Source organism: Salmo salar, chromosome ssa15 (assembly GCF_905237065.1).
Source record: "Salmo salar chromosome ssa15, Ssal_v3.1, whole genome shotgun sequence".
Taxonomy (NCBI): domain Eukaryota; kingdom Metazoa; phylum Chordata; class Actinopteri; order Salmoniformes; family Salmonidae; genus Salmo; species Salmo salar.
The window spans coordinates 66,947,056-66,972,262 of NC_059456.1; the positions used below are offsets into that span (position 1 = coordinate 66,947,056).

A 25,207-nucleotide genomic window follows, 5' to 3' on the forward strand; every position below is an offset into this window, starting at 1 on the left:
AATAATAATACAAGGGTTATAAGTCAAGGGGTATGAATACTTTCTGAAGGCACTGTATATCTAACAGGACACAGTGTGGCAATACTACAATAGAGATCAAACTCTCTCTATAACAAAACACCTGTAAAAAGGGGATGTTCCTACATCCTAGTAATGTGGCCAATGGTGCTTTACAAGCTGCTGAAGAACTTGTATTGGCTGAGCATTCAGTTGTTTGGTCAAAGGTGTGTGTGGGAAAAAAAATCTACTGTACTGTAGACTAATACCACCCTGTGGCATAATGGTGTACTGCAGTAATACCCATGTGGATATGGATTTCTCTCTTCTAGATACAGCATACAACAAAGAGGAACTTGACAGTCTTACACAAAACATTGTCGCTCTACAAAAAGTATATGTTTTTATTGTGATATTTGACAGCAAATGCCAGCTTGTGGTATCTAGATGTTTGGTTGACAACATATCCTTGACTGAATCTTAAACATATCTTGATTGTATTAGAAAAACTCCACAGGTAAAAACCCAAATCATTCATGTGATGAAGTATAAAAAGGACTAACACAACCAAACAGCCCAATGCCTTCAGACCGGTCTAAAGTTGTAACTATTCAACATGAGTGGTCCATTGGTCCATCATCATCTGTGCTAATTTGAAATCCCAAAATGCACAGCACCATGAATTATACAGTGTTTATCACCGACCTAGTTTTTCTCTTTCCCATACGTGCTCATGAGAGAAAGTGGAAGAGTTCACGTTTGGGTCGGTGCCAAGGTGACGGTTGATGGAGAAGCTGAAACACTGTCAGGGGAAGCTGCTGTCATCGTGGTAATGGGCACCAACAGAGGTTCAGCAAGGCGCGGGACTGGTTTGGCGATCTTCATGGGGATGAAGACGTTGGAGGCACAGTGCTCGCTCAGATACTCACCGCCCTTCTCATCGTAGTCCTGCCGGCTGATCCAGCCCTCCCCGCCAGGGGGGTGGTCCAAGGCCCAGTCCCGAGCCCCGTACCAGGCGTCCACCGCAGGCCGCGACGCCATCATCACCTGGAGAGCAGAGTCAAAACAGTGTACTATGCTGCTCAACTACAGTGCATTCAGAAAGTATTCAGACCACTTCAGTTTTTCCACATTTTGTTACGTTACAACCTTATCCTAAAATGTATTCAAATATTTTTTTCAATCACTCAGGGCTCCCGAGTGGCGCAGGGGTCTAAGGCACTGCCTCTCAGTGCTAGAGGCGTCACTACAGACCCTGGTTCGATTCCAGGCTGTACCACAACCAGACGTGATTGGGAGTCCCATAGGGCGGCGCACAATTGGCCCAGCATCGTCCGGGTTTGGCTGGTGTAGGCCGTCATTGTAAATAAGAATTTGTTCTTAACTGACTTGCCTAGTTAAATAAAAGGTTAAATAAAAAACAAAATAAAAGAAATCTACCAACACACAATACCTCATAATGACAAAGCAAAAACAAGATAATTTTACATTTGCAAATGTATAAAAAAATTTAAAACAGAAATAACTTATTTACATAAGTATTCAAACCCTTTGCTATGAGACTCAAAATTGAGGTCAGGTGCATCCTGTTTTCATTGATTATCCTTGATGTTTCTACAACTTCATTGGAGTCCGGTAAATTCAATTGTTTGACATGATTTGAAAAAGGTACACACCTGTCTTTATAAGGTCCCACAGTTGACAGTGCATGTCAGAGCAGAAAACTAAGCCATAACGTTGAAGGAATTGTCCGTAGAGCTCCGAGACAGGATTGTGTCGAGGCACAGATCTGGGGAAGGGTACCAAAACATTTCTGCAGCATTGAAGGTCCTCAAGAACACAGTGGCCTCAATCATTCTTAAATGGAAGAAGTTTGGAACCACCAAGACTCTTCCTAGAGCTGGCCACCCAGCCAAACTGAGCAATCGGAGGAGAAGGGCCTTTGTCAGGGAGGTGACCAAGAACCCTATGGGCACTCTAGTAGAGCTCCAGAGTTCCTCTGTGGAGATGGGAGAACCTTCCAGAAGGACAACCATCTCTGCAGCACTCCACCAATCAGTCCTTTATGGTAGAGTGGCCAGACGGAAGCCACTCTTCAGTTAAAGTCACGACAGCCCACTTGGACTTTGCCAAAAGGCACCTAAATGACTCCCAGACCATGAGAAACAAGATTCTCTGGTCTGATGAAACCAAGATTGAACTCTTTGGCCTGAATGCCAAGCGTCACGTCTGGAGGAAACCTGGTACCATCCCTATGGTGAAGCATGGTGGTGGCAGCATCATGCTGTGGGGATGTTATTCAGCAGCAGGGACTGGGAGACTAGTCAGGATCGAGGGAAAGATGAACGGAGCAAAGTACAGGGAGATCCTTGATGAAAACCTGCTTCAGAGCGCTCAGGACCTCAGACTGGGGTGAAGGTTCACCTGCCAACAGGACAACGACCCTAAGCACACAGCCAAGACAACGCAGGAGTGGCTTCGGGACAAGTCTCAATGTCCTTGAGTGGCCCAGCCAGAGCCCGGACTTGAACCCGATCGAACATCTCTGGAGAGACCTGAAAATAGCTTTGCAACGACGCTCCCTATCCAACCTGACAGAGCTTGAGTGGATCTGCAGAGAAGAATGTGAGAAATTCCCCAAATACAGGTGTGCCAAGCTTGTAGCGTCATACTCAAGAAGACTCGAGGCTGTAATCGCTGCCAAAGGTGCTTCAACAAAGTACAGAGTAAAGCGTCTGATTAACTTATGTAAATGTGATATTTCTAAAAACCTGCTTTTGATTTGTCATTATGGGGTATTGTGTGTAGATTGAGAGGGATTTTCTTTTTTTATATCCATTTTAGAATAAAGTAGTAACGTAACAAAATGTGGAAAAAGTCAAGGGGTCTGAATACTTTCCGAATGTACTGTAAGTTGTAATACAGTTCTCTCCTTATCACCATATTGTTTAAATTAAGGTCACTGAGTATTTATACTGCTGGTATAGAATATTCTTGCCCTAACTTTGTCTCAACATGAACCAATATAAGTTGCATGACACAACGGTGTCGTTAGGAGCAGTAAATTACCACATACACAGACGTTTACTATACCTGGAAGTGCGACTGGAAGGGCCTCATGGCCAGCAGCTCTCTCTCTATCCTCTCCTTCATACCTGGATACTGTAGGTTCCCTCCCGTCAGGAACACATTACGGGCCAGTGCCTCCTGCTGCTCAGGAGTATACCTGCACACAGTCAAGTCAAGCAAACTATGATCAACCTCTTCAGCCACTATGTTAATCAGGTTCTAGTTATTGTGGCCGTCTGCGTGTTGTTTTTATTAAATGTACAATCAAAAATGTATAGCGAGGAAATGTGCAGTAGATTACCTGGCTAAGACATACTGCAGAGTCTCCATCATGCCCATCTGGTCTTCTCCTATCAGCGACGGCTGGAAGAGGATCTCTGAGACTCGCAGACGCTCCGTACCCACAAACAGCTGATGGTACTCTGCCATGTTAAACACCGGCTGTGGCGAGAGGACGTTGTCAACAGGGCTAGTGGAGCCTCCATCACAAGACGTTTAATCAAAATCCATATTTCGTTCTGCGTGAATGTGGTTCAGACTGTTGTGTTTATACCATTAAAATAGTAGAGAATATTTATTTACTTGCACAGGCTTTTCTGTCTCTGTGTTTTCCTCGCTGAAGTCTGGATCCATCTCTGTCACCCCGTCCCCTTCGTCCATTGGCTGCTCCATTTCCGAGGCCTGACAGAGAGAGATTTCTTACTTGTCAATTAGTTTAACGCCAACATTATTCCCAACATAAACACTGTGATATGTTGCCATAGTCTAGGCTGTTTTGAAAAAAAAACTATTTTGTTGGACATTGTTGTCATCCTAATTCAACGCACGTGTTTGCTAGCCCCTATGATCACCTGTAAGAGTCGCTGCCTGCCCTGCTCCACCACCAGGCTCAGCTTGTTGATGTAGGACTGCAGCTCCTCAGCAGAGTCCATGTTCAGCTGTACCAGGTTCTTATGGAACTGCTCCAGGTAGCCGTCCTCCAACAGCTCCTACGCACGTGACCAAGCACACACATACACGCACACACACAGGCAACATACACTGACGGTTTACCTCAATGGATACGACTGGTGGTTAAAATGTTAAGGAAAGCTTAGGTCTACAAGTGAAACGTGGTGGTTTAGGGGTAATGGTTCTTGCCTGCACTGTCAGTAGTTTATCCAACCGCTCTTGGTCCTGCTGTAGCTTCTCCTCCCTGCGCCGGGCGTTGATCTCCTGTAGCCTGCGCAGCTGCTGGGTGCGTCTCTCCTGCCTCTCCTCCACACTCACCACGCCGCCCAGCCCCTTGGCAGAGAAGGGCAGCTGCATGCGGTGCACCTCCTGCTCATAGAACTCTACGCTGCGCCACTTCTCCAGCTCTGAGAGACACCGAGAGAGCGAGAGAGAGAGAGAGAGAGAGAGAGAGAGAGTCAGGAAATGAATCACATATAAAGTAAAGCACCACAATTACTGTTTCATATAGTCGCACTACATCTCTGGCCTCATGGCAGGCAGACCTTGGTGGTAGTCTGTGGCTGTGTAGCTGTGTTCGTGGAGCAGCTCCTCCATGCGGCTGAGGGTGACGGCAGCCAGGTGACCAGGGTACTTCAGCTGGAGCAGACGCTGGAGATAGGAGGCCGCCTGGCTCCCGCCCACGTTCACACGCTTACAGTTGCCCGCATCCAGCCTGGGGAAACACCAGAGGAAAGAATGTTACAAGGTGTGTGGCATGTGTTAAAAATGGCACGTAGGCGCCTGAGCAATGGAGCAAACAGAGCAGCTGCACCCCACTTTCAAAATAGGGATGCAAACTTGTGTTTTTGCACCTCCAATTTTTTTTTTACCAGAAAATGATCATGATCCATTTGGTAATTTGTCATTGTCAAATGATTGGTAAAGTAAAATAGATACATCCATCTAATATATGATATGATAATTAACAGACCGCATTCCCCCCCATCACCACAAGCTGAATGGTTGTTTCAGTGCAGTTAGAAAGCACTAGTTGCACCATTTTCAATTGAAAAGGCATCTGAAAAATACACGTTTTGTTGTGCTGTTGTTGCATCTTTGTTTCATGTCCTGTGGTGTTGTTAGATATCATTTGAGCTGCGTGCACCACCAGCAAATTCATTGCATCATTTCACTTTTCCTGTACGAACCATGATGAGCACGGCATGTTGAGATTAGGCGTCTCTGTAGCACAGACTCTGACTCTGAGTAGCCTTCCATCAGCCTACCAAATGTTGCACATTAGCAGAAAACTGCATGTCCGGTAGCTCATGGACTGTCAATGAGTAGCTTGCAAGGAGATAATGAGAAATAATCAGTACGCCTAATATTACATTATTAAATCTGTGAAATAATTTAACTCACCAAGCTGTTTGCAGGCATTTAACACCATTCTGCATTTTTACCATCTATTTTCCCGACTTCAAATCGGTTAAATCACATTGTTAAAATGTTTACAAATTAGTTTCAAAAGTAAGAGTCCTGGCTGAGTTCCATATGTGAGCGCACCGTGGATGTTTCGCGGTTAAAATGTAGCCAAGCTGTGTCTGTATGCACCAAATGAAAAAGCACAAGATATTTGTATCTTGATAAAAACAGCTCTGTTGGTGGGCTCCACAAGGGGGCAAAAGGAGGCTTAGCCCCCTCCGTTGAAACTTGTGCCATCTCAGTTTAAGTTTTGTGTCCCTAAATCAAAATAGCAAAAAGGTTCTAATGATTGAGTGTAAGGCTGTCCCCAACAAAAAAAAAACATTTGGTCTTTCGACCAACATTTTTTGTGTATTTTTCACTATATAAACACACCCAACTGTATGTGTTTTAATAAAATCAACTATATGTAGGCTACTGAGCTTGTCTGATGCTTTAAGCACACTGTGATTAAATACACTCTATATACAAAAGTATGTGGACACTCCTTCAAATTAGTGGATTCGGCTATTTCAACCACACCCGTTGTTGACATGTGTATAAAATCGAGCACACAGCCATGCAATCTCCATACACAAACATTGGCAGAAGAACTGCCTTACTGAAGAGCCCAGTGACTTTCAACTTGGCACCGTCATAGGATGCCACCTTTCCAACACGTCAGTTTGTATAATTTCTCCCTTGCTAGAGCTGCCCCAGTCAACTGTAAGTGCTGTTATTGTGAAGTGGAAACGTCTAGGAGCAACAACGGCTCAGTTGCGAATGGGTAGGCCACACAAAGCTCACAGAACGAGACCGCTGAGTGCTGAAGCACGTAGTGGGTAAAAATCGTCTGTCCTTGGTTGCAACACTCACTACCGAATTCCAAACTGCCTCTGGAAGCGACGTCAGCACAAGAACTGTTCGTCGGGAGCTCCGTGAAATGGGTTACCATGGCCGAGCAGCCGCACACAAGCCTAAGATTACTATGCGCAATGCCAAGTGTCGGCTAGAGTGGTGTTAAGCTCAACGCCAATGAACTCTGGAGCAGTGGAAATGCTTCACCATCTGGCAGTCCGACGGACGAATCTGGGTTTGGTGGATGCCAGGAGAACGCTACCTGCCCCAATGCATAGTGCCAACTGTAAAGTTTGGAGGATAGTTAATGGTCTGGGGCTGTTTTTCATAGTTCGGGCTAGGCCCCGTAATTCCAGTGAAGGGAAATCATAACGCTACAGCATACAATGACATTCTAGTCGATTCTGTGCTTCAAACTTTGTGGCAACAGTATGGGGAAGGCCCTTTCCTGTTTCAGCATGACAATGCCCCTGTGCACAGAGCGAGGTCCACACAGAAATGGTTTGTCGAGATCGGTGTGGAAGAACTTGACTGGACTGCACAGAGCCCTGACCTCAACCTCCTCTAACACCTTTGGTATGAATTGGAACGCCGTCTGCGAGCCAGGCCTAATCGCCCAACATCAGTGCCCGGCCTCACTAGTGCCCGACCTCACTAATGCTCTTATGGCTGAATGGAAGCAAGTCCCCGCAGCAATGTTCCAACGTCTTGCGGAAAGCCTTCCCAGAAGAGTGGAGGCTGTTATAGCAGCAACGGAGAGACCAACTACATATTAATACCCATGATTTTGGAATGAGATGTTCAACTAACAGGTGTCCACATACATTTGGTCATGTAGTGTAATTAATAAACAACCCATTTTCATTAACAACCCATTTTAGGAAAAAAATGTAATGCTTTGATCTGGTGGAAACGTCATAAAATAGGCCTACCTGGTTTCTTCTTATCCCTTGCACAAATAACCTACAGCTATGTCTATCCTGAGCTCACTGGAGCAGGAAACTCCAGAATATTTTATGCAATGTTGCAAGTTTGGACCCAAGTTCCTTGCAGACAGGCCATGCATAGACAATGTGATTTATAGGATATTTATTTTTAATCCGGATTGTTTCTACCTGCAGGCTGCAATGTTTTTATTTGTTAGCTTAACGTAGGCTATTTTAACAAAGTTGTCAATGGAAGTTACTTTTAGAATTTTGATTAACCACATGATAATGATTTTGAGATACAAAGACTTTATTATAAATTAAATGAAACTGTTCCACCTAAATGTGCATATAAAAATCTTAACTGGCATGTACATCGGTAGAAATGGTCAGATAAATTGGCTCTAGGTCATGGACAGCCCTATTGGAAACTGAGGTGTGAGCACATGTTAATGACAGGCAGCTGTTAAGAATTCATTTTCCACTTTGACAAATGTGTCCAGTCAGCACAGACGAAGCATGCTACACCCAGAAAAGCTCAACTAATCCAACTGGCATTTGAGGGGGATCTTACAAGAAGATTTTGGGGGAGAATTGAATGATCAATTACTCAGGAAGTTCAACAGATCGTCAAGGAGGCTGCAACTCTTCCGAAAAGGTACGAAACAATTTAGCTGGTAGATTGATCAACATCTTGGTAGTATAAAGCCAGTGGTGTCATTCTCAGCAAAACCCTAGGGTAAGGAATGGCTAAATGACTTATTTAGCCAGCCTTTTATTTTCATTGCCAAAACCAACCTTGTCATGGTGCTAACCTTTCACTTCTTGGTCAAAAGCACTCAATGGTCTCGGCATTTGAACTTTTCTGTTTATTGTGGTATAGGGTGATATAAGCAGAATTCAATATAATTATAATGCATAGGCATGTTTCATTATAGAAATAGATAACCATAAAAATAGAATGTAGGCTTTCTTGGTAGCCTATTGCTTTTCGTGGTTGATAATGGAACTGTGCGTATTGGAAACATGTTTGTGGTAGGGCCGGCATTGCTTAATTGATTGAGTAGGTGGGTTGAATTTGATCCACAGAAGTGTATTGTGCCATATCGCAACATGTTGCTGAACTCCGCTGCATCCATGTTTGAAATAGGCCTACAGGTCTATTTATTTGGCAAGACAGCAGTGCATGACTGTGTCTCACTGTGGTAGGCTGTGTTTATGGTTATTTGCATTTGCCTTTCGTTTACTGTGTTTTTTGTTTACTGTTAATGTAACTAGTCTAAATATAGATTGTGTTATGCCTTTATCGATCTGATATTTGGTTTATAGGCCGATTGTAGGCCTACCCCTGTTTTGTTCTGTTCACATTCATTTGTTTGCATTTGCAGTTGTGTCGGTATTCTAAGCCAAACTGCTATTCAGTATTTTTTGTTTTGCATGAGTAACTAGGTTTCTACTTTCAGCATTTAGTTTGCATTATTTTGGTGAGACAGCTGTGTACGGCTGCATTCACAATAGGCTGTTTGTAATAGGTGAATTACCTATCTGGTAGCCTATATTAATTTCCAAAATGGCCTTTCTTTAGTGTGTAGGTCACTGTCCATTGTGCTGATACAGCATAGCGGAGATGGGCTACAGATTTGGCAGCAACCTGTCACTTCAAAAGCTCACAATGTTCTCGGAATTTGAACTTTATGTTATTGTGGTATAGCGTGATATAAGCAGGATTCAATATAATTCCAACGCAAGACCCCAAAAAATGTTTTCCCCCCTCACCGATTTCAACTGCACCCTTAATCACTTTATCCTGGCGCCGGGTCTGTCTGCTTGGCTTGGTAAGTAATATCGACTGGTAATATACTCCGTTTCACGGAAACATGGCTCTCTCGGGATATGCTGTCGGAGTCGATACAGCCACCGGGATTCTTTGGGTATCGCGTCGACATATATAAACATCTCTCCGGGAAGAAGAAGGGCGGGGGTGTATGTTTCATGATTAACGACTCATGGTGTAATTGTAACAACATACAGAAACTCAAGTCCTTTTGTTCACCTGACCTAGAATTCCTCACAATGAAATGCCGACTGTATTATCTAGTCACAGCCGTGTATATCCCTCCTCAAGCCGATACCACGACGGCCCTCAAAGAACTTCACTGGACTTTATGCAAACTGGAAACCATATATCCTGAGACTGCATTTATTGGAGCTGGGGATTTTAACAAAGCAAATTAAAGAACAAGGCTACCTAAATTCTACCAGCATATTGATTGCAGTACTCATGCTGGCAAAACTCTAGACCACTGTCACTAACTTCTGTGATGCATACAAGGCCCTCCCCCACCCTCCCTTCAGCAAATCTGACCACAACTCCATTTTGCTCCTCCCTTCCTATAGGCAGAAACTCAAACAGGATATACATGTGACAAGGACTATTCAACGCTGGTCTGACCAATTGGAATCCACACTTCAAGATTATTCTGATCACGTGGACTGGGACATGTTCCGGGTAGCCTCATTGAATAATATCGATTTATATGCTGATTCGGTGAGTGAGTTTATAAGGAAGTGCATAGGAGATGTTGTACCCAGTGTGACTATTAAAACCTACCCTAACCAGAAACTGTGGATAGATGGCAGCATCTGCACAAAACTGAAAGCGCGAACCACCGCATTTAACCATGGAAAGTTGACTGGGAATATGGCCTAATACAAACAGTGTAGTTATTCCCTCCGCAAGGCAATGAAACAAGCGAAATGTCAGTATCGAGACAAAGTGGAGTCGCAATTCAACGGCTCAGACACGAGACGTATGTGGCAGGGTCTACAGACAATCACGGACTCCTAAAAGAAAACCAGTCACGTCACGGACACCGACGTCTTGCTTCCAGACAAACTAAACACCTTCTTCGCCCGCTTTAAGGATAATACAGTGCTACCGACGTGGCCTGCTACCAAGGACTGTGGGCTCTCCTTCACCGTGGCTGACGTGAGTAAGACATTTAAACGTGTTAACCCCCGCAGGGCTGCCGGCCCAGATGGCATCCCTAGCCGCGTCCTCAGAGCATGCACAGACCAGGCTGATGCGTTAACAGACATATTCAATCTCTCCCTATCCCAGTCTGCTGTCCCCACATGCTTCAAGTTGGCCACCATTGTTCCTGTACCCAAGAAGGCAAAGGTAACTAAATGACTATCGCCCCGTAGCACTCACTTCTGTCATCATGAAGTGCTTTGAGAGACTAGTCAAGGATCATATCACCTCCACCTTACCTGTCACCCTAGACCCACTTCAATTTGCGTACCGCCCCGTACTGCCTGTTCACCCCGCTACCATCCAGAAGGCGAGGTCAGTACAGGTGCATCAAAGCTGGGACAGAGAAACTGAAAAATAGCTTCTATCTCAAGGCCATCAGACTGTTAAAAAGCCATCACTAGCACAGTGAGGATGCTGCCTACATACAGACTTGAAATCATTGGCCACTTTAATAAATGGATCCCTAGTCACTTTAATAATGTTTACATATCTTGCATTACTCATCTCATATGTACATGCTGTATTTTATACCATCTTGCCTACACAGCTCGGTCATTGCTCATCCATATATTTATATGTATATATTCTTATTCCATTCCTTTACTTAGATTTGTGTGTACTAGGTAGTTGTTGTGGAATTGTTAGATTACTTGTTAGATATTGCTGCACTGTCGGAACTAGAAGCACAAGCATTTCGCTAAACTCGCAATAACATCTGCTAACCATGTGTATGTGACCAATAAAATTTGATTTGCTGTATAGTGGTTTTACCTTCCATTGATAACGGGTAGGATGTGAGAGCAGTGGTAGCCAGAGGAAAGGACAATGCCGGTGTGTAGGGGTGTGAGGTCGCTGAGAGTATTGTTGTAGTAGAGGCTGTACAGGCCGTCTATGCCATAGGACACATGAGGAACTCTGTAGCACTCAAAGAGCAGCTCTGACATCATCTGGCGACTGTGCAGCGGGTTGCAGGGCGCCTCTGTGAGCACTATAGGATGTTCAACACTGCCCTAAAGAGGGGAGAGAACGGAGAGAAACCACATCAGATGTGCTTGAAGGAGCAACTATCTAGCTGGCTACCTTTATCAGTCAGTTATATTCAAGACTGAGAAGGCAGAACGGTCTAAACAGGACATGCAACATAGGAAATTGTGCAACATAACTTGAACACCTTACCTCATTCACAACTCCGAGGTGGCTGAATATGTAATCGAACATCAGCTCCTGTATCTCGAAGTTTACAACCACATTTCGGTCAAACTGGCTTTTCAGGAGCCAGCGCACCGGCTCGAGATTAGAAATGTCATTGCCGATTTGGGTTTCACTTCGCGCTGCCCCTCTGCTCCTCGCCGCCACGGACTTGAACAGAAGCCGCGGTGCGCCTAGTTCGTCCCCTTTGCATGCCCAACCGGCCCTTGTTTGAAAAGAGCCGTTATCTATTATTATCGGAACTGGTGATGGTTGTAAGCATTCGGCAGAAATCTCGAAAATCGGATCGGGAGAGGATTTGTAGTCTTGAAAAGAAAATATTTTGCATGTTGTGTCTATTTTGGAAGTCATTTTGAAAGGGTGTTACTACAAAATACGTCCGACTAGAAAGCTTGTACCAGAAACCAAGAGTTCACGTTTTGACAACGTAACAATTATTAAAGGGGCAGTCAGAAGTTGGTACATCAATTTTTTGACTTATAAAATAATTGTACCAATTGATTCTTAAAGAATATCATGAGCTTAGTTTAACTGCTGTACCCCATCAGAACCCAAAATATAAGCTTATTTTACTCCAATGTTTGTAAACAAACACTGTAAAGCATAAAAACATGGTTAAACTATACTTTTGATATCATGGATCCATGCATCCATAGCCCTGTCTATGAATTTGAGAGTGATTACATTTCTCCAGCCCCATCCCTTAGTTTTCTACTGAAACAGTGGCGGGGTACCTGCTGTTATTGTTTAAACTGCTGATTGGCCCTTCAATGTTAAAATATGTATATAGTACATCCTCTATTATAGTAGATCCCCTAACAACTATTGTTATATTACTATTTAATGATAAATTGTGAAGTCTACTTCCTGATATTTTTATTTCATTGTTTTATATGGATGGCTTAATTTATCTACAGCAGACCTTTTTTTTGTTGCCTCTATCTCCAGAACAGGTTACTGTGAGTACAGCCTGTGTGTGATAACCAGTTATGTATATAAACCTTGGATTACTGATATTAGCCATTGAGAGGCTTTGAAACCAACAGTCGGCCATATTGGCACTCCCCAGTCGGTGCAGTACAGTATTTCAATTAAATGTTTCAATACATGTATTTAAGTATCTTTGTTGTTGTAGTGGGAACAGTAACATTAGCAATCTCAAAAAATTATACTTTGGCCTCCCGAGTGGCACAGTGGTCTAAGGCTCTAGCTGTGTCACTAGAGATCCTGGTTCAAGTCCAGGCTTTGCTGCATCCAGCCTCGACCAGGAGATGCATGGCGCGGCGAACAATTGGCCCAACGTCGTTTGGGTCAGGGTTTAGCTGGCAGGGATGTCCGTGTTCCATCGTGCACTAGCGACTCCTGTGGCGGCCGTGCGCAATGCACACTGACACAGTCGCCCGGTGTACCGTGTTTCCTCCGACACATTGGTGCTTCCGGGTTAAGCGGGCATTGTGTCAAGAAGCAGTGCGGCTTGGCTGGGCTGTGTTTCGGAGGACGCAAGGCTCTCAAAACTTTGCCTCTCCCGAGTCTGTACGGAAGTTGCAGTGATGAGACAAGACTGTAACTACCAATTGGATAACACGAAATTGGGGACAAAACGGGGTAAAACAATAAATAATAATCAATTATACTTTAAGGAAAATGTAGTATATATATTTTAAAATATAGATATATATTTTAGCTCACATAATATAATTTAATATAATTTAAAAGTATGCATTAGGTGTCATGTGGCAAAAACTAATGTAGACATTAATAAATGCATTTCTATAGCTTCCAAAATATTTTTTACTATTTATTTATTTCTTTTTTATTTAACCTTTATTCAACCAGGTAGACTAGTTGAGAACAAGTTTTCATTTACAACTGCGACCTGGCCAAGATAAAGCAAAGCAGTTCGACACATACAACAACACAGAGTTACACATGAAATAAACAAACATACAGTCAATAATACAGTATAAAAAAAGTATATATACAGTGTGTGCAAATGAGGTAAGATAAGGGAGGTAGGGCAATAAAATGGGCCATAGTGGCGAAGTAATTACGATATAGCAATTAAACACTGAAGTGATAGATGTGCAGAAGACGAATGGGCAAGTAGAGATACTGGGGTGCAAAGGAGCAAAATAAATAAATACAGTATGGGGATGAGGTAGTTGGGCTATTTACGGATGGGCTATGTACAGGTGAAATGATCTGTGAGCTGCTCTGACAGCTGGTGCTTGAAGTTAGTGAGGGAGATAGCCTCCAGCTTCAGTGATTTTGGCAGTTCATTCCAGTCATTGGCAGCAGAGAACTGGAAGGAAAGGCGGCCAAAGTAGGAATTGGCTTTGGGGGTGACCAGTGAAATATACTTGCTGGAGCGCGTGATGAGGGTGGGTGCTGCTATGGTGACCAGTGAACTGAGATAAGGCAGGGCTTTACCGAGCAAAGACTTGTAGATGACCTGGAGCCAGTGGGTTTGGCGACGAGTATGAAGCGAGGGCCAGCCAACGAGAGCGTACAGGTCACAGTGGTGGGTAGTATATGGGGCTTTGGTGACAAAACGTATGGCTCTGTGATAGACTGCATTCAATTTGTTGAGTAGAGTGTTGGAGGCTATTTTGTAAATGACATCGCCGAAGTCGAGGATCGGTAGGATGGTCAGTTTTACGAGGGTATGTTTGGCAGCATGAGTGAAGGACGCTTTGTTGCGAAATAAGAAGCCGATTCTAGATTTCATTTTGGATTGGAGATGCTTAATGTGGGTCTGGAAGGAGAGTTTACAGTCTAGCCAGACACCTAGGTATTTGCAGTTGTCCACATATTCTAGGTCAGAACCGTCCAGAGTAGTGATGCTGGACGGGCAGGCAGGTGCGGGCAGCAATCGGTTGAAGAGCATGCGTTTAGTTTTACTTGCATTTAAGAGCAGTTGGAGGCCACGGAAGGAGAGTTGTATAGCATTCAAGCTCGTCTGGAGGTTAGTTAGCACAGTGTCCAAAGAAGGACCAGAAATATACAGAATGGTGTCGTCTGCGTAGAGGTGGATCAGAGAATCCCCAGCAGCAAGAGCGACATCATTGATTGATACAGAGAAGCAAGTCGGCCCGAGAATTGAACCCTTTGGCACCCCCATAGAGCCTGCCAGAGGTCCGGACAACAGGCCCTCCGATTTGACACACTGAACTCTGTCAGAGAAGTAGTTGGTGAACCAGGCGAGGCAGTCATTTGAGAAACTAAGGCTGTTGAGTCTGCCGATAAGAATGTGGTGATTGACAGAGTCGAAAGCCTTAGCCAGGTCGCTGATTACGGCTGCACAGTATTGTCTTTTATCGATGGCAGTTATGATATCGTTTAGGACCTTGAGCGTGGCTGAGGTGCACCCATGACCAGCTCGGAAGCCAGATTGCATATCGGAGAAGGTACGGTTGGATTCAAAATGGTCGGTGATCAGTTTGTTAACTTGGCTTTCGAAGACCATAGAAAGGCAGGGTAGGATCGATATAGGTCTGTAGCAGTTTGGGTCTAGAGTGTCTCCCCCTTTGAAGAGGGGGATGACCGCGGCAGCTTTCCAATCTTTGGGGATCTCAGACGATGAAAGAGAGGTTGAACAGGCTAGTAATAGGGGTTGCAACAATTTCGGCAGATAATTTTAGAAAGAGAGGGTCTATCCCAGCTGATTTGTAGGGGTACAGATTTTGCAGCTCTCTAAGAACATCAGCTCTCTGGATTTCGGTGAAGGAGAAATGGGGGAGGCTTGGGCGAGTTGCTGTGGGGGGTGCAGGGCAGTTGACCGGGGTAGGGGTAGCCAGGTGGAAAGCAGGGCCAGCCGTAGAAAAATGCTTAGTGAAATGTTTAATTATCGTGGATTTATCGGTGGTGACAGTGTTTCCTAGCCTCAGTGCAGTGGGCAGCTGGGAGAAGGTGCTCTTATTCTCCATGGACTTTACAGTGCCCCAGAACTTTTTGAGTGTGTGCTACAGGATACAAATTTCTGTTTGAAAAAGCTAGCCTAAGCTTTCCTAACTGCTTGTGTATATTGGTTCCTAACTTCCCTGAAAAGTTGCATATCACGGGGGCTATTTGATGCTAATGCGGTACGCCACGGGATGTTTTTGTGCTGGTTAAGGGCAGTCAGGTCTGGAGTGAACCAAGGGCTATATCTGTTCCTGGTTCTACATTTTTTGAATGGGGCATGCTTATTTAAGATGGTGAGGAAGGCATTTTTAAAGAATAACCAGGCATCCTCTACTGATGAGGTCAATATCCTTCCAGGATACCCGGGCCAGATCAATTAGAAAGGCCTGCTCGCTGAAGTGTTTTAGGGAGCGTTTGACAGCGATGAGGGGTGGTCGTTTGACTGCAGACTCATAGCGGATGCAAGCAATGAGGCAGTGATCGCTGAGATCTTGGTTGAAGACAGCAGAGGTGTATTTAGAGGGCAAGTTGGTTAGGATGATATCTATGAGGGTGCCCGTGTTTACGGATTTGGGGCTGTACCTGGTAGGTTCATTGATAATTTGTGTGAGATTGAGGGCATCTAGCTTAGATTGTAGGATGGCCGGGGTGTTAAGCATGTCCCAGTTTAGGTCACCTAGCTGCACGAGCTCTGACGATAGATGGGGCAATCAATTCACGTATGGTGTCCAGGGCACAGCTGGGGGCAGAGGGTGGTCTATAGCAAGCGGCAACGGTGAAAGACTTGTTTCTGGAAAGGTGGATTTTTAAGAAGTAAAAGCTTGAATTGTTTGGACACAGACCTGGATAGTATGACAGAACTCTGCAGGCTATCTCAGCAGTAGATTGCCACTCCGCCCCCTTTGGCAGTTCTATTTTGTCAGAAAATGTTATAGTTAGGGATGGAAATTTCAGGGTTTTGGTGGTCTTCCTAAACCAGGATTCAGACACGGCTAGGACATCCAGGTTGGAAGAGTGTGCTAAGGCAGTGAATAAAACAAACTTGGGGGAGTGCCAAGATGGAGGCAGGGTTCAACACAGTGCTTCCTACCAGTCATTTAGCGTCTACAAGTCATCATTGATAACCTACTGTATGACCCATAACATTTCATTTTTACAGTAGGCCTTCTGCAGTAAGGACTCCGTGAATGAGTGTCTACCACCAGAGGGGGCAATGAAAGCTGGTCTGCTGCATTAGAGTGTCTGAATGAATAAGCATCAAATAAAGCATGAATTTGTCTTTTGGACATTCAGAATTAAGTCCAAGTAGACATGAGCTCCTCCTATCAATCTATTCTTAGGTTGATATGATATACTATCCCTATCAACCCAATTTCTGAAAAGGCCTTGATTTAGTCTGGTCTGGCACTGGCAGTATTACTGTCAATTGACTAGACAAAGTGGAGCCTCAGCTGGTGATATAGGGCACCCTTGGCACTGAAAGGAGACACTCCACCACCAAAGGCTCTGGCCCCTATCACTCCAATGGTAAGGGGTCACATGAAGATCCTCTATCGTTCTACCCTTCTGAATCAGCATCAGCCCATATACTATGCTGCATCCTTTCAGCAATACCGTACCATGAGCTAGTCAATAAGAGGGGTACTTCACATTCACCTATGCATTTTTCATGCCACCATTGTTCTAAAACCACAGAATTATGCTCAAGGGTCTTACCTATCAGAGCATGCATGCATCATAATATCATTTAATTTAGAGACAACAGGCATATTCTCTGTGTAATCAAACAAATGGTGGATACATTTTATATTTATTTCAGGGCAGGGACTTGATTGGTGGGATACCACAGGTTTGGGAGGAGGGAAGGCTGAAGCTTGATGTTGTGCCACTGAATCAGAGGCACAGTTCACTGCTCAGACACAAAGCTCGAAGACAGGCAGTATCCTCTGATGCTACTGAGCAGATCTAGGTCATCTCCCACACATGCTCCCAGAAGGCAAGACGTGACATTGTACCGCTGTCCCTAACACGGAGAGCTCTTGCTTGTTGTGCATGTCATACTGTGATGAACAGCAGAGGAATTAATATGCTACATCCGCTTTGGGACTGCCATGATGCAGCTCCTCCATTTTGTCGGAGCAGAAGACTAGTTTTCAGTGGCAGCACAGGGTAGAGAGATCCTAATTAGCTTGTCATCGGCTGTCATATTCAAGTGTTCCTGCAAGACTCATTAATGACATTTATTGGGTTATTGTCATGTTACTACAACGTTAATCTTATCAGTATTATAATATAGTTGCGGTAGTAGAATAGCAATAGCAGAAATAGCTAAAAGACTTGTTTTCTGCTGCAACTCTTTTTGCTCAGATCATGAGATGAAATGGTGAAATGTCATTTTGAATCTTTGTGCACTCAGGACTGGTGAAATAGAAAGAGAAAACCTCCAACTATCTGTGACATTAATGAATGAGGTGGAAGGGAACACAGTTTACATAATAGGGTGAGGCTTGCATGGAGATTCCAACTGCTGCCTCTGATATCAGAGCCACAGCAGCAAACCTAAACACTCCTCCATCCCTGCTCCCCCACACACACAGAGACTGTCACTACCTCTCTTCTCAGTCTGAAGCCCTGTAAGCATAACAGATATTTTTAGGCCGTAGAGTGATTAATGTGTTTATGCACATGTCACTTTGCATGCGTCCCTGGCTGTGTAGAGTCTGTGTGCATACGTGTAAGTTGTGTTCATGTTTCATAGTGGATCCAAGTAAATAATAAAAAATGATATGTGTGTGTGTGTGTGTGTGTGTCTGTGTGTTTATTTATTCCTATGTGAATTGCATGTCATTGTCAACCATTTTGTATAAGCAGCAGATTGCAGTTTTCAATTCTAAACAAAAATGCTGTTTTTTTTCTCAATCCAGGAGACTATATTTTTTTCTTAGATCCCTCCCTGTTGTTAGGGCTCTAGATTGGTTCGAGTGGCTTCCCTCTTCATCCAGTGGGATTTTCAGACAGACAACCTGAGTTCCTTTTGAGTCTTGCCACCCAATTATTGTGGCCATGGCAACTATCTGAGACTTTTGCCCCCAGTTGGCTGTTAGCAGGCTATACGCCGACAGTATCTTTCCCCCTTCAGACATCCCTCTCTCATCTTTGCTGAATTAATCCTCGCCTCTGTAACCCAAAGCTAAATTGGTCATCACAACAACCAATTTGATGCCATCTCAGTAATAATATGTCTGAAGATCAATTTCTTCTGAAGTTCCAAATGTGCAAATACGGATAGAGAACAAAATGTTTTTGTGTCCAGATTTGTTTGCACATTTCACTGAATTCAAACCCGTGTTCCATTATGCAGTTGCTGTTAATGTGAATCCAGTTGGTGGTGGTGTGTGTGTGTGTGTGTGTGTGTGTGTGTGTGTGTGTGTGTGTGTGTGTGTGTGTGTGTGTGTGTGTGTGTGTGTGTGTGTGTGTGTGTGTGTGTGTGTGTGTGTGTGTGTGTGTGTGACATTTGCAGCCTATCCTCTGTCCCAGTATTAGCCCAGGGTTTTGCACATGATGGGGGAGGGAGGCTTAGTCACTGAGATGCCCCAAGGACTCTCCCGGGAATATTCTTTCCTCACTATCCTCCACTAAACACACACACACACACACACACACACACACACACACACACACACACATGTGCCTCCACCCACATATAGATATTAGCCCTATCTCACAAGGATGGGTGAGCCACATGCACACACATACACATACACACACACTGTGCATGCCTGAACACAAATGGCAGCATGGCAAAGCAGCCTATGCCAAGCATGAAAATATGTGGAACTTTCCCTGTCCTCTGGGTTGATGCTAAATTTAGAGCTTTCATTGTCTTTCACGTTTTTGTCTCTTTTTGTCTTTTACCTATGCCCAATTCAACACGACCAAAATGGCAGTTCCGTCTTTCAGAAGGAAATATTAGAAATGCTTTGAAGTCCTCTTCTTCAACCCTGTGCTAGAGCACATTTTGCATACGCAGTCACCAAAACCTGACGACAGTAATACTGCAATGCGTTGTGACATGTCGGAACTGAATACGAAGGAAAATATGAGGTGCCTCTTATCATCTGTGGGATTACTGTTGGAGGCATCAAATGTTTCAGAGATGTATCTATTCTTCTTAATTTTCTTAAATATTTCAGCATTTTAATGTCATATCGTAATTTGGGAGTTATAAAGCAGACGCACATGACATGAGTGTTGAATCAAACTAAAATGCCATGCGTATTCCAGACACCCGAGATAATATATTAGCCATTTGGTTTCCAGGCCACCTAACCATGAGGAATTGAGTCATTCTGAGTAGGCTACATTGGAAATATAATGTACAACTACAGGGTACATTTAAAATGTACTAGGCTATTACAGACAGTTTAAAGCAAACATGCGCAAATGCAAAGCGCTAGTCTGGGTAGGCCTACCAGTCTTTTTAGCTAACGTTCCACTCCTTGTAGCCTACTCTTTGGCATATGACACCGAAGGAGTCAGTGAAACGTTACCTAAAAAGAATGGTACTAGCAAGGCCTGTCCAAGGTTCTGCAATGTTGAAACGAGTTGAATTTTCTCATGCCGATGCACGCGGCTCATTCTAATTTAGCAGCTGAAAAAACATGGAATTTATTACATTTTAAGTATCTGACTCCATGAACAAAACTGTACTTAGGCTACGCAGGTGTAGCAGGTAGTAAGTAGCCTATTATCAATGAAAATGCTTGGACAACAAATAAGAGACAATATTAAAAACAAGTTTTGTTTTGCTATAAATTAGGCTACATTAAATATATATTTTTTTAAGTGCATTGGCTACTTGGGTCAAAGGGGCATGAAACACCAACTTTGGATCCAAATTCGTATAGCGAATAAACTAAAACACAAAAATAAATAATCTAACGAATATACTAGGCTTTGATATTTAAATATTTCATATTTACTCCATAAACATTAAAGTGATTTTACACCTCTGATATTTGTTTTTGCATTAGGAATAAAAAGACTAAGACAGTGTGTGTGTGAGTTATAGGCCTATGAATGGTGCGCAGTGTAACTCCCTAATGTCTGATTTTGAAACGAACATAAGTGTCTGCAATTATAAACTAGACTTATATGAAACGTATATTACCTCTGCCGAATCAATACAATCATAACGAAAAATATTGGAACAAATTATGAATCAAATTGAAAAACTAATTTGAAAAAAAAGTAAAATAATTAAGCCTAATCAAACATGCAACATTTGCTTAATCGAATAAGTTAAATATTTGGTATAAATGAAGCGTAAGAGCTAGCATCCATGCCTCTGGTAACAAACACCCTTTTCTCCTTCCAAAATCTCAAAGTAATCTCTCTCTCTCTCTCACTCACTCACTCTCTCTCTCTCTCTCACACACACACACCGCTTCAGAACCATGAGGGGTTTGTGCATGCTGAGCAAGTCATTGCATTGGCAGTCTATGAGGACACGTGCCTAGTCCCCCTCTAAGATTCTACCGCTTGTGGTTTGCACTTGTCACGGCTATAGCAAAACTGAGCGCAACATCAAGACCAACACTGACAACTGCATGGAGAGGTCACAAACAGGGACATTCGATCACATTAAGCAACATGATCAATTTGAATTAGGAGGAATTGTTTTACTTCGTTTCTTCTGATGCCAAGAAAGTGACAGGAGGGATTTGAGAGTGACATGGATAATCAAGACCAACAGACGGGATTTTAAACGACAGCCTGTGTGGATGTAACCGTTGGGCAGCCGTTAAGAGCAACGTCGATACGTCTTGGCAACAGGCATGATTATCTTTCTCTCACAGCAGCAGCAGCAGCAGCCAAAATAGCTCATAACCACACTGCATGTATTTATTCAACAATTTTCAAATTTGATCCAATTGATATCTGAAGATTCACATTTTATCTCACAATGGCTCACTTAATTCGACACAAGCTCGGCAACAAGCTGACCAATGCAGCCAACACAGTGTCCAATAAATCGCAGGCCAAGGTCAGCGGAGTGTTCGCCAGATTGGGCTTCCAGGCCGCTACAGATGAAGAGGGTCTGGGGTTCGCGGACTGCGATGACTTGGACTATGACTACAGGCAGGGGATGCAGATGGACATCATGCAGGGCGACGAGGAAGGGGGAGAGATGGACGGAGGAGACGAGTTGACGGAGGGAGACAGCCACTACCAGAGAGATGGCACCGGCCCATCATCCTCCTCCATCAAGAGCACTGGGGCGTGTAACGAGTTGGCGTCAGAGGTCAAACCCAAAATTACGTCTTGGGAAGCGGGGTGGAACGTCACCAATGCCATTCAGGTAGAAATGATTTGAAGAATGACATGAACATATTGTCACTATGTCAATGTAGGCCTTTTGTCAACAATCGCCTTGGAATATACGCCATACATAGCATTTCAGAGCGCAATGCATTACGCTATATCATTCAGAAGACCCCAATTTCCATTCTACAAAAAAACGAAACAGACCTTTAAAACGACTATAATTTTTCACATTCACATGTAAAAATAGACTTTCATTTATTTCTTCTAGATAAATGAATTGGCTTATTTTATGGCTTCTTATTTCAAAATCCCTAATTTAAAACAAGTGATTCCTAAATATATATTTTTTAAACATAAACAATGGCAGTTGCCTTCATTTCATCAGACGAGGATGTCAATTAAATACGAAGCATTTGAGATGTTAAAGGGAAATAGGGATCTATTCTAGATAGCCTATTTCCTATCAGTAAAAAACAGACCCAACTCCATCTGGAATGAATACAATTATTTGGATTAGCCTCAGGCACAATAAGGACCATTTCATTATTCTTGATAACATTTCACAGTGGATTATATAAAATAAATCCGGTCTTCGTGAGGAAATATATTCGTTTTTACATTGTAAATTAAATCAACAAAAAATAAGCATCGTTTCAAATCAAATTCTAATTCTGAGCCTGCACGCTTAGTGGCCTGACCGATCTACACTTTTTTCTCTCAACTCCAATCGTTAAATTTGGGTTTTCACACATGTAGCCATATTATTATGCAAATAAATGTTGTTTGTTATAATTATGCAACTTTGAATGTCATTCATTTGTTGTATATGTGGGGTGGGGAGCCTGTCACTTCGTTAAGACCATGACCCTTATGACTCAACTGTGCTTGTGTATCCGCAGGGGATGTTCGTCCTTGGCTTACCCTACGCCATTCTTCACGGAGGATACCTCGGACTCTTTCTCATCATATTTGCGGCTGTTGTATGTTGTTACACCGGAAAGATTCTTATTGCGTGTCTGTATGAAGAGAACGAGGATGGAATTCTGGTGCGCGTGAGGGACTCCTACGTGGACATCGCCAACGCGTGCTGCCAGCCACGGTTCCCGTCTCTGGGCGGGCATATCGTTAACGTTGCTCAGATCATTGAGTTGGTCATGACCTGTATCCTGTACGTGGTGGTCAGTGGCAACCTGATGGTCAACAGCTTCCCCAATCTGCCGGTCTCGCAGAAGGCCTGGTCTGTAGTCGCCACGGCCGCCCTCCTGCCTTGCGCGTTCCTCAAGAGCCTCAAGGCTGTGTCCAAGTTCAGCTTGCTCTGCACTATCGCGCACTTCGTCATCAACATCCTGGTAATAGCCTACTGCCTCTCCAGAGCCCGCGACTGGGCCTGGGACAAAGTCAAATTCTATATTGATGTCAAGAAGTTCCCCATCTCCATCGGCATCATCGTCTTCAGCTACACGTCCCAGATCTTCCTGCCCTCGCTGGAGGGGAACATGCAGAGGCCAAGCGAGTTCCACTGCATGATGGACTGGACCCACATTGGAGCCTGCGTCCTGAAGGGCCTGTTCGCTCTGGTGGCCTACTTGACTTGGGCAGATGCCACCAAAGAGGTCATCACGGACAACCTGCCGTCCACCATCAGAGCGGTGGTCAACCTATTCCTTGTGGCTAAGGCCTTGCTGTCATATCCGCTGCCATTCTTCGCTGCTGTAGAGGTCTTGGAGAAGTCTTTTTTCCAGGATGGAGGGCGCGCCATATTCCCTGACTGTTACGGGCCGGGAGGAAGGATTAAGTCCTGGGGACTGGGCCTCCGGTGCCTCCTGGTGGTGTTCACGTTGATCATGGCCATCTTTGTCCCTCACTTCGCACTCCTCATGGGCCTCACCGGGAGTCTTACCGGCGCCGGGTTGTGCTTCCTTCTCCCAGCCCTCTTTCATCTAAAGCTGATGTGGAGGAAACTTTTATGGCACCACGTGTTCTTTGACGTCGCCATATTTGTCATAGGAGGCATATGCAGCATTTCTGGTGGTATTCACTCAGTAGAAGGGCTCATCGAGGCATTCAAATATGGAGTCGAAGAATAAGAACATTCTCCCTCTGTAGCCCATACCTTAAAGTTGGTCATACTCTCATCAATCATTGGCGCGTAATGACAGACTGATTGACCGCGCATAAGGGATACTGTGTAATTGTTTTACTTCGTTTTTTGGTTTTGCCTTCTTGATGACAATGTGCAATAATAAACTTTATGATCATAGTGTAGAGTATCCAGTGCTGAAATGTTGTGTTAACTAGGAAGGGGGTAATGCAGTGTCCTTGGAGAATGGATCATCTCTGCATATCATGCAATGTTTGATCAGGCAAGGTTGCACAACCCATGTGAAAATGAGCGGTGCATAGGCCTCACTTATGTGTGGATGTGTTGATATCTGCATTGAGAATGAGTTTATTAGCGTTTTATTATACGGTTTCTAGCTGCTAAAGAATTAGATAACAATCTCATGCCAGATTCTGTCGATTTAAAGATAAAACACGCTCGGGGCACCCACGTGGGATGGAGCTATAGGATAAATGTAGTTGGTTAATCCAAACATTTCGATTCGTTTTCAACTGTACTTGGTTTTTGGTGTTTCAAGTGTCATTATGGATTAAGTGAATTATTCCAGTGCAAACCAGTGGCTCTAAATGTTTATATGAAACCATCTGTCTTCTGTAGTCTACCTATCTGTTGAACGTGAATTGTGCTTTCATTGAATTAATCATGACGTATAAGAAAAGAGTATGTGTTGAATTAGTAGAGAAATTAATCGAATATTTTATGCGTTATGTTCATATCTTTGGATTCATTATATGTCTATAATTTGTGCACGCTCGTGTTTGTGCGAAAAAATAATCTATGGGTGAATAAAATCTATGTTTTTATGGATGAATATAGACAGTTTTGAGGGCTTTCTGTAAAACGGTCAAATGAAAGCAGTCTGTGGATTAGGAAGGCGGTATGTTGTGTGGAGGAGGATTCTGCTAGTTAACATAGGCTCACTCACCCCACATGCACATGTGCATTGTCTGCCTGTATGCTTAGACTCAACATGCATTCAACATTTACTTGAATAATTTTTTTGCCGTAACACACAATATATTTTATTTAACATTTATTTAACTAGGCAAGTCTTACAAATTCTTATTTACAATGACGGGCTACCCCGGTCAAACCCTAACCCGAACGACGCTGAGCCAATTGTGCGCCGCCCTATGGGACTCCCAATCACGGCCGGTTGTGATACAGCCTGGAATCGAACTTGGATCTGTAGTGACGCCTCTAGCACTGAGATGCAGTGCCTTAGACCGCTGCAAGTTACAATAGTAACAATTCTAATCTGAATGAAGATGTACTGATATGGGTCCCACATGATGCTTGTGAAAGTTCTGATGCTCTTATAGTTAGGGGCCAGCATTGGATACTTTGGGGACCTCAGTGGAC

General features: G+C 43.8%; 2 protein-coding genes across 2 annotated transcripts; one reads left to right on the plus strand and one right to left on the minus strand.

The window, feature by feature from the left end:
- Positions 1-374: 374 nt before the first annotated feature.
- On the minus strand, positions 375-11,882 carry actr5 (actin related protein 5). The gene is made up of 9 exons (XM_014145570.2): positions 11,461-11,882; positions 11,056-11,294; positions 4,563-4,732; positions 4,207-4,424; positions 3,918-4,055; positions 3,649-3,747; positions 3,368-3,507; positions 3,091-3,223; positions 375-1,044 (listed from the first exon to the last, which is right to left on the minus strand). Exons 1-9 carry the CDS (start codon positions 11,842-11,844, stop codon positions 751-753), a joined length of 1,815 nt encoding a protein of 604 aa, XP_014001045.1. The 5' UTR covers positions 11,845-11,882; the 3' UTR covers positions 375-750.
- Positions 11,883-20,852: 8,970 nt separating this feature from the next.
- On the plus strand, positions 20,853-24,660 carry LOC106571959 (vesicular inhibitory amino acid transporter-like). Its single transcript, XM_014145571.2, has 2 exons — positions 20,853-21,757; positions 22,623-24,660. Exons 1-2 carry the CDS (start codon positions 21,362-21,364, stop codon positions 23,808-23,810), a joined length of 1,584 nt encoding a protein of 527 aa, XP_014001046.1. The 5' UTR covers positions 20,853-21,361; the 3' UTR covers positions 23,811-24,660.
- The last annotated feature ends 547 nt before the right edge of the window (positions 24,661-25,207 follow it).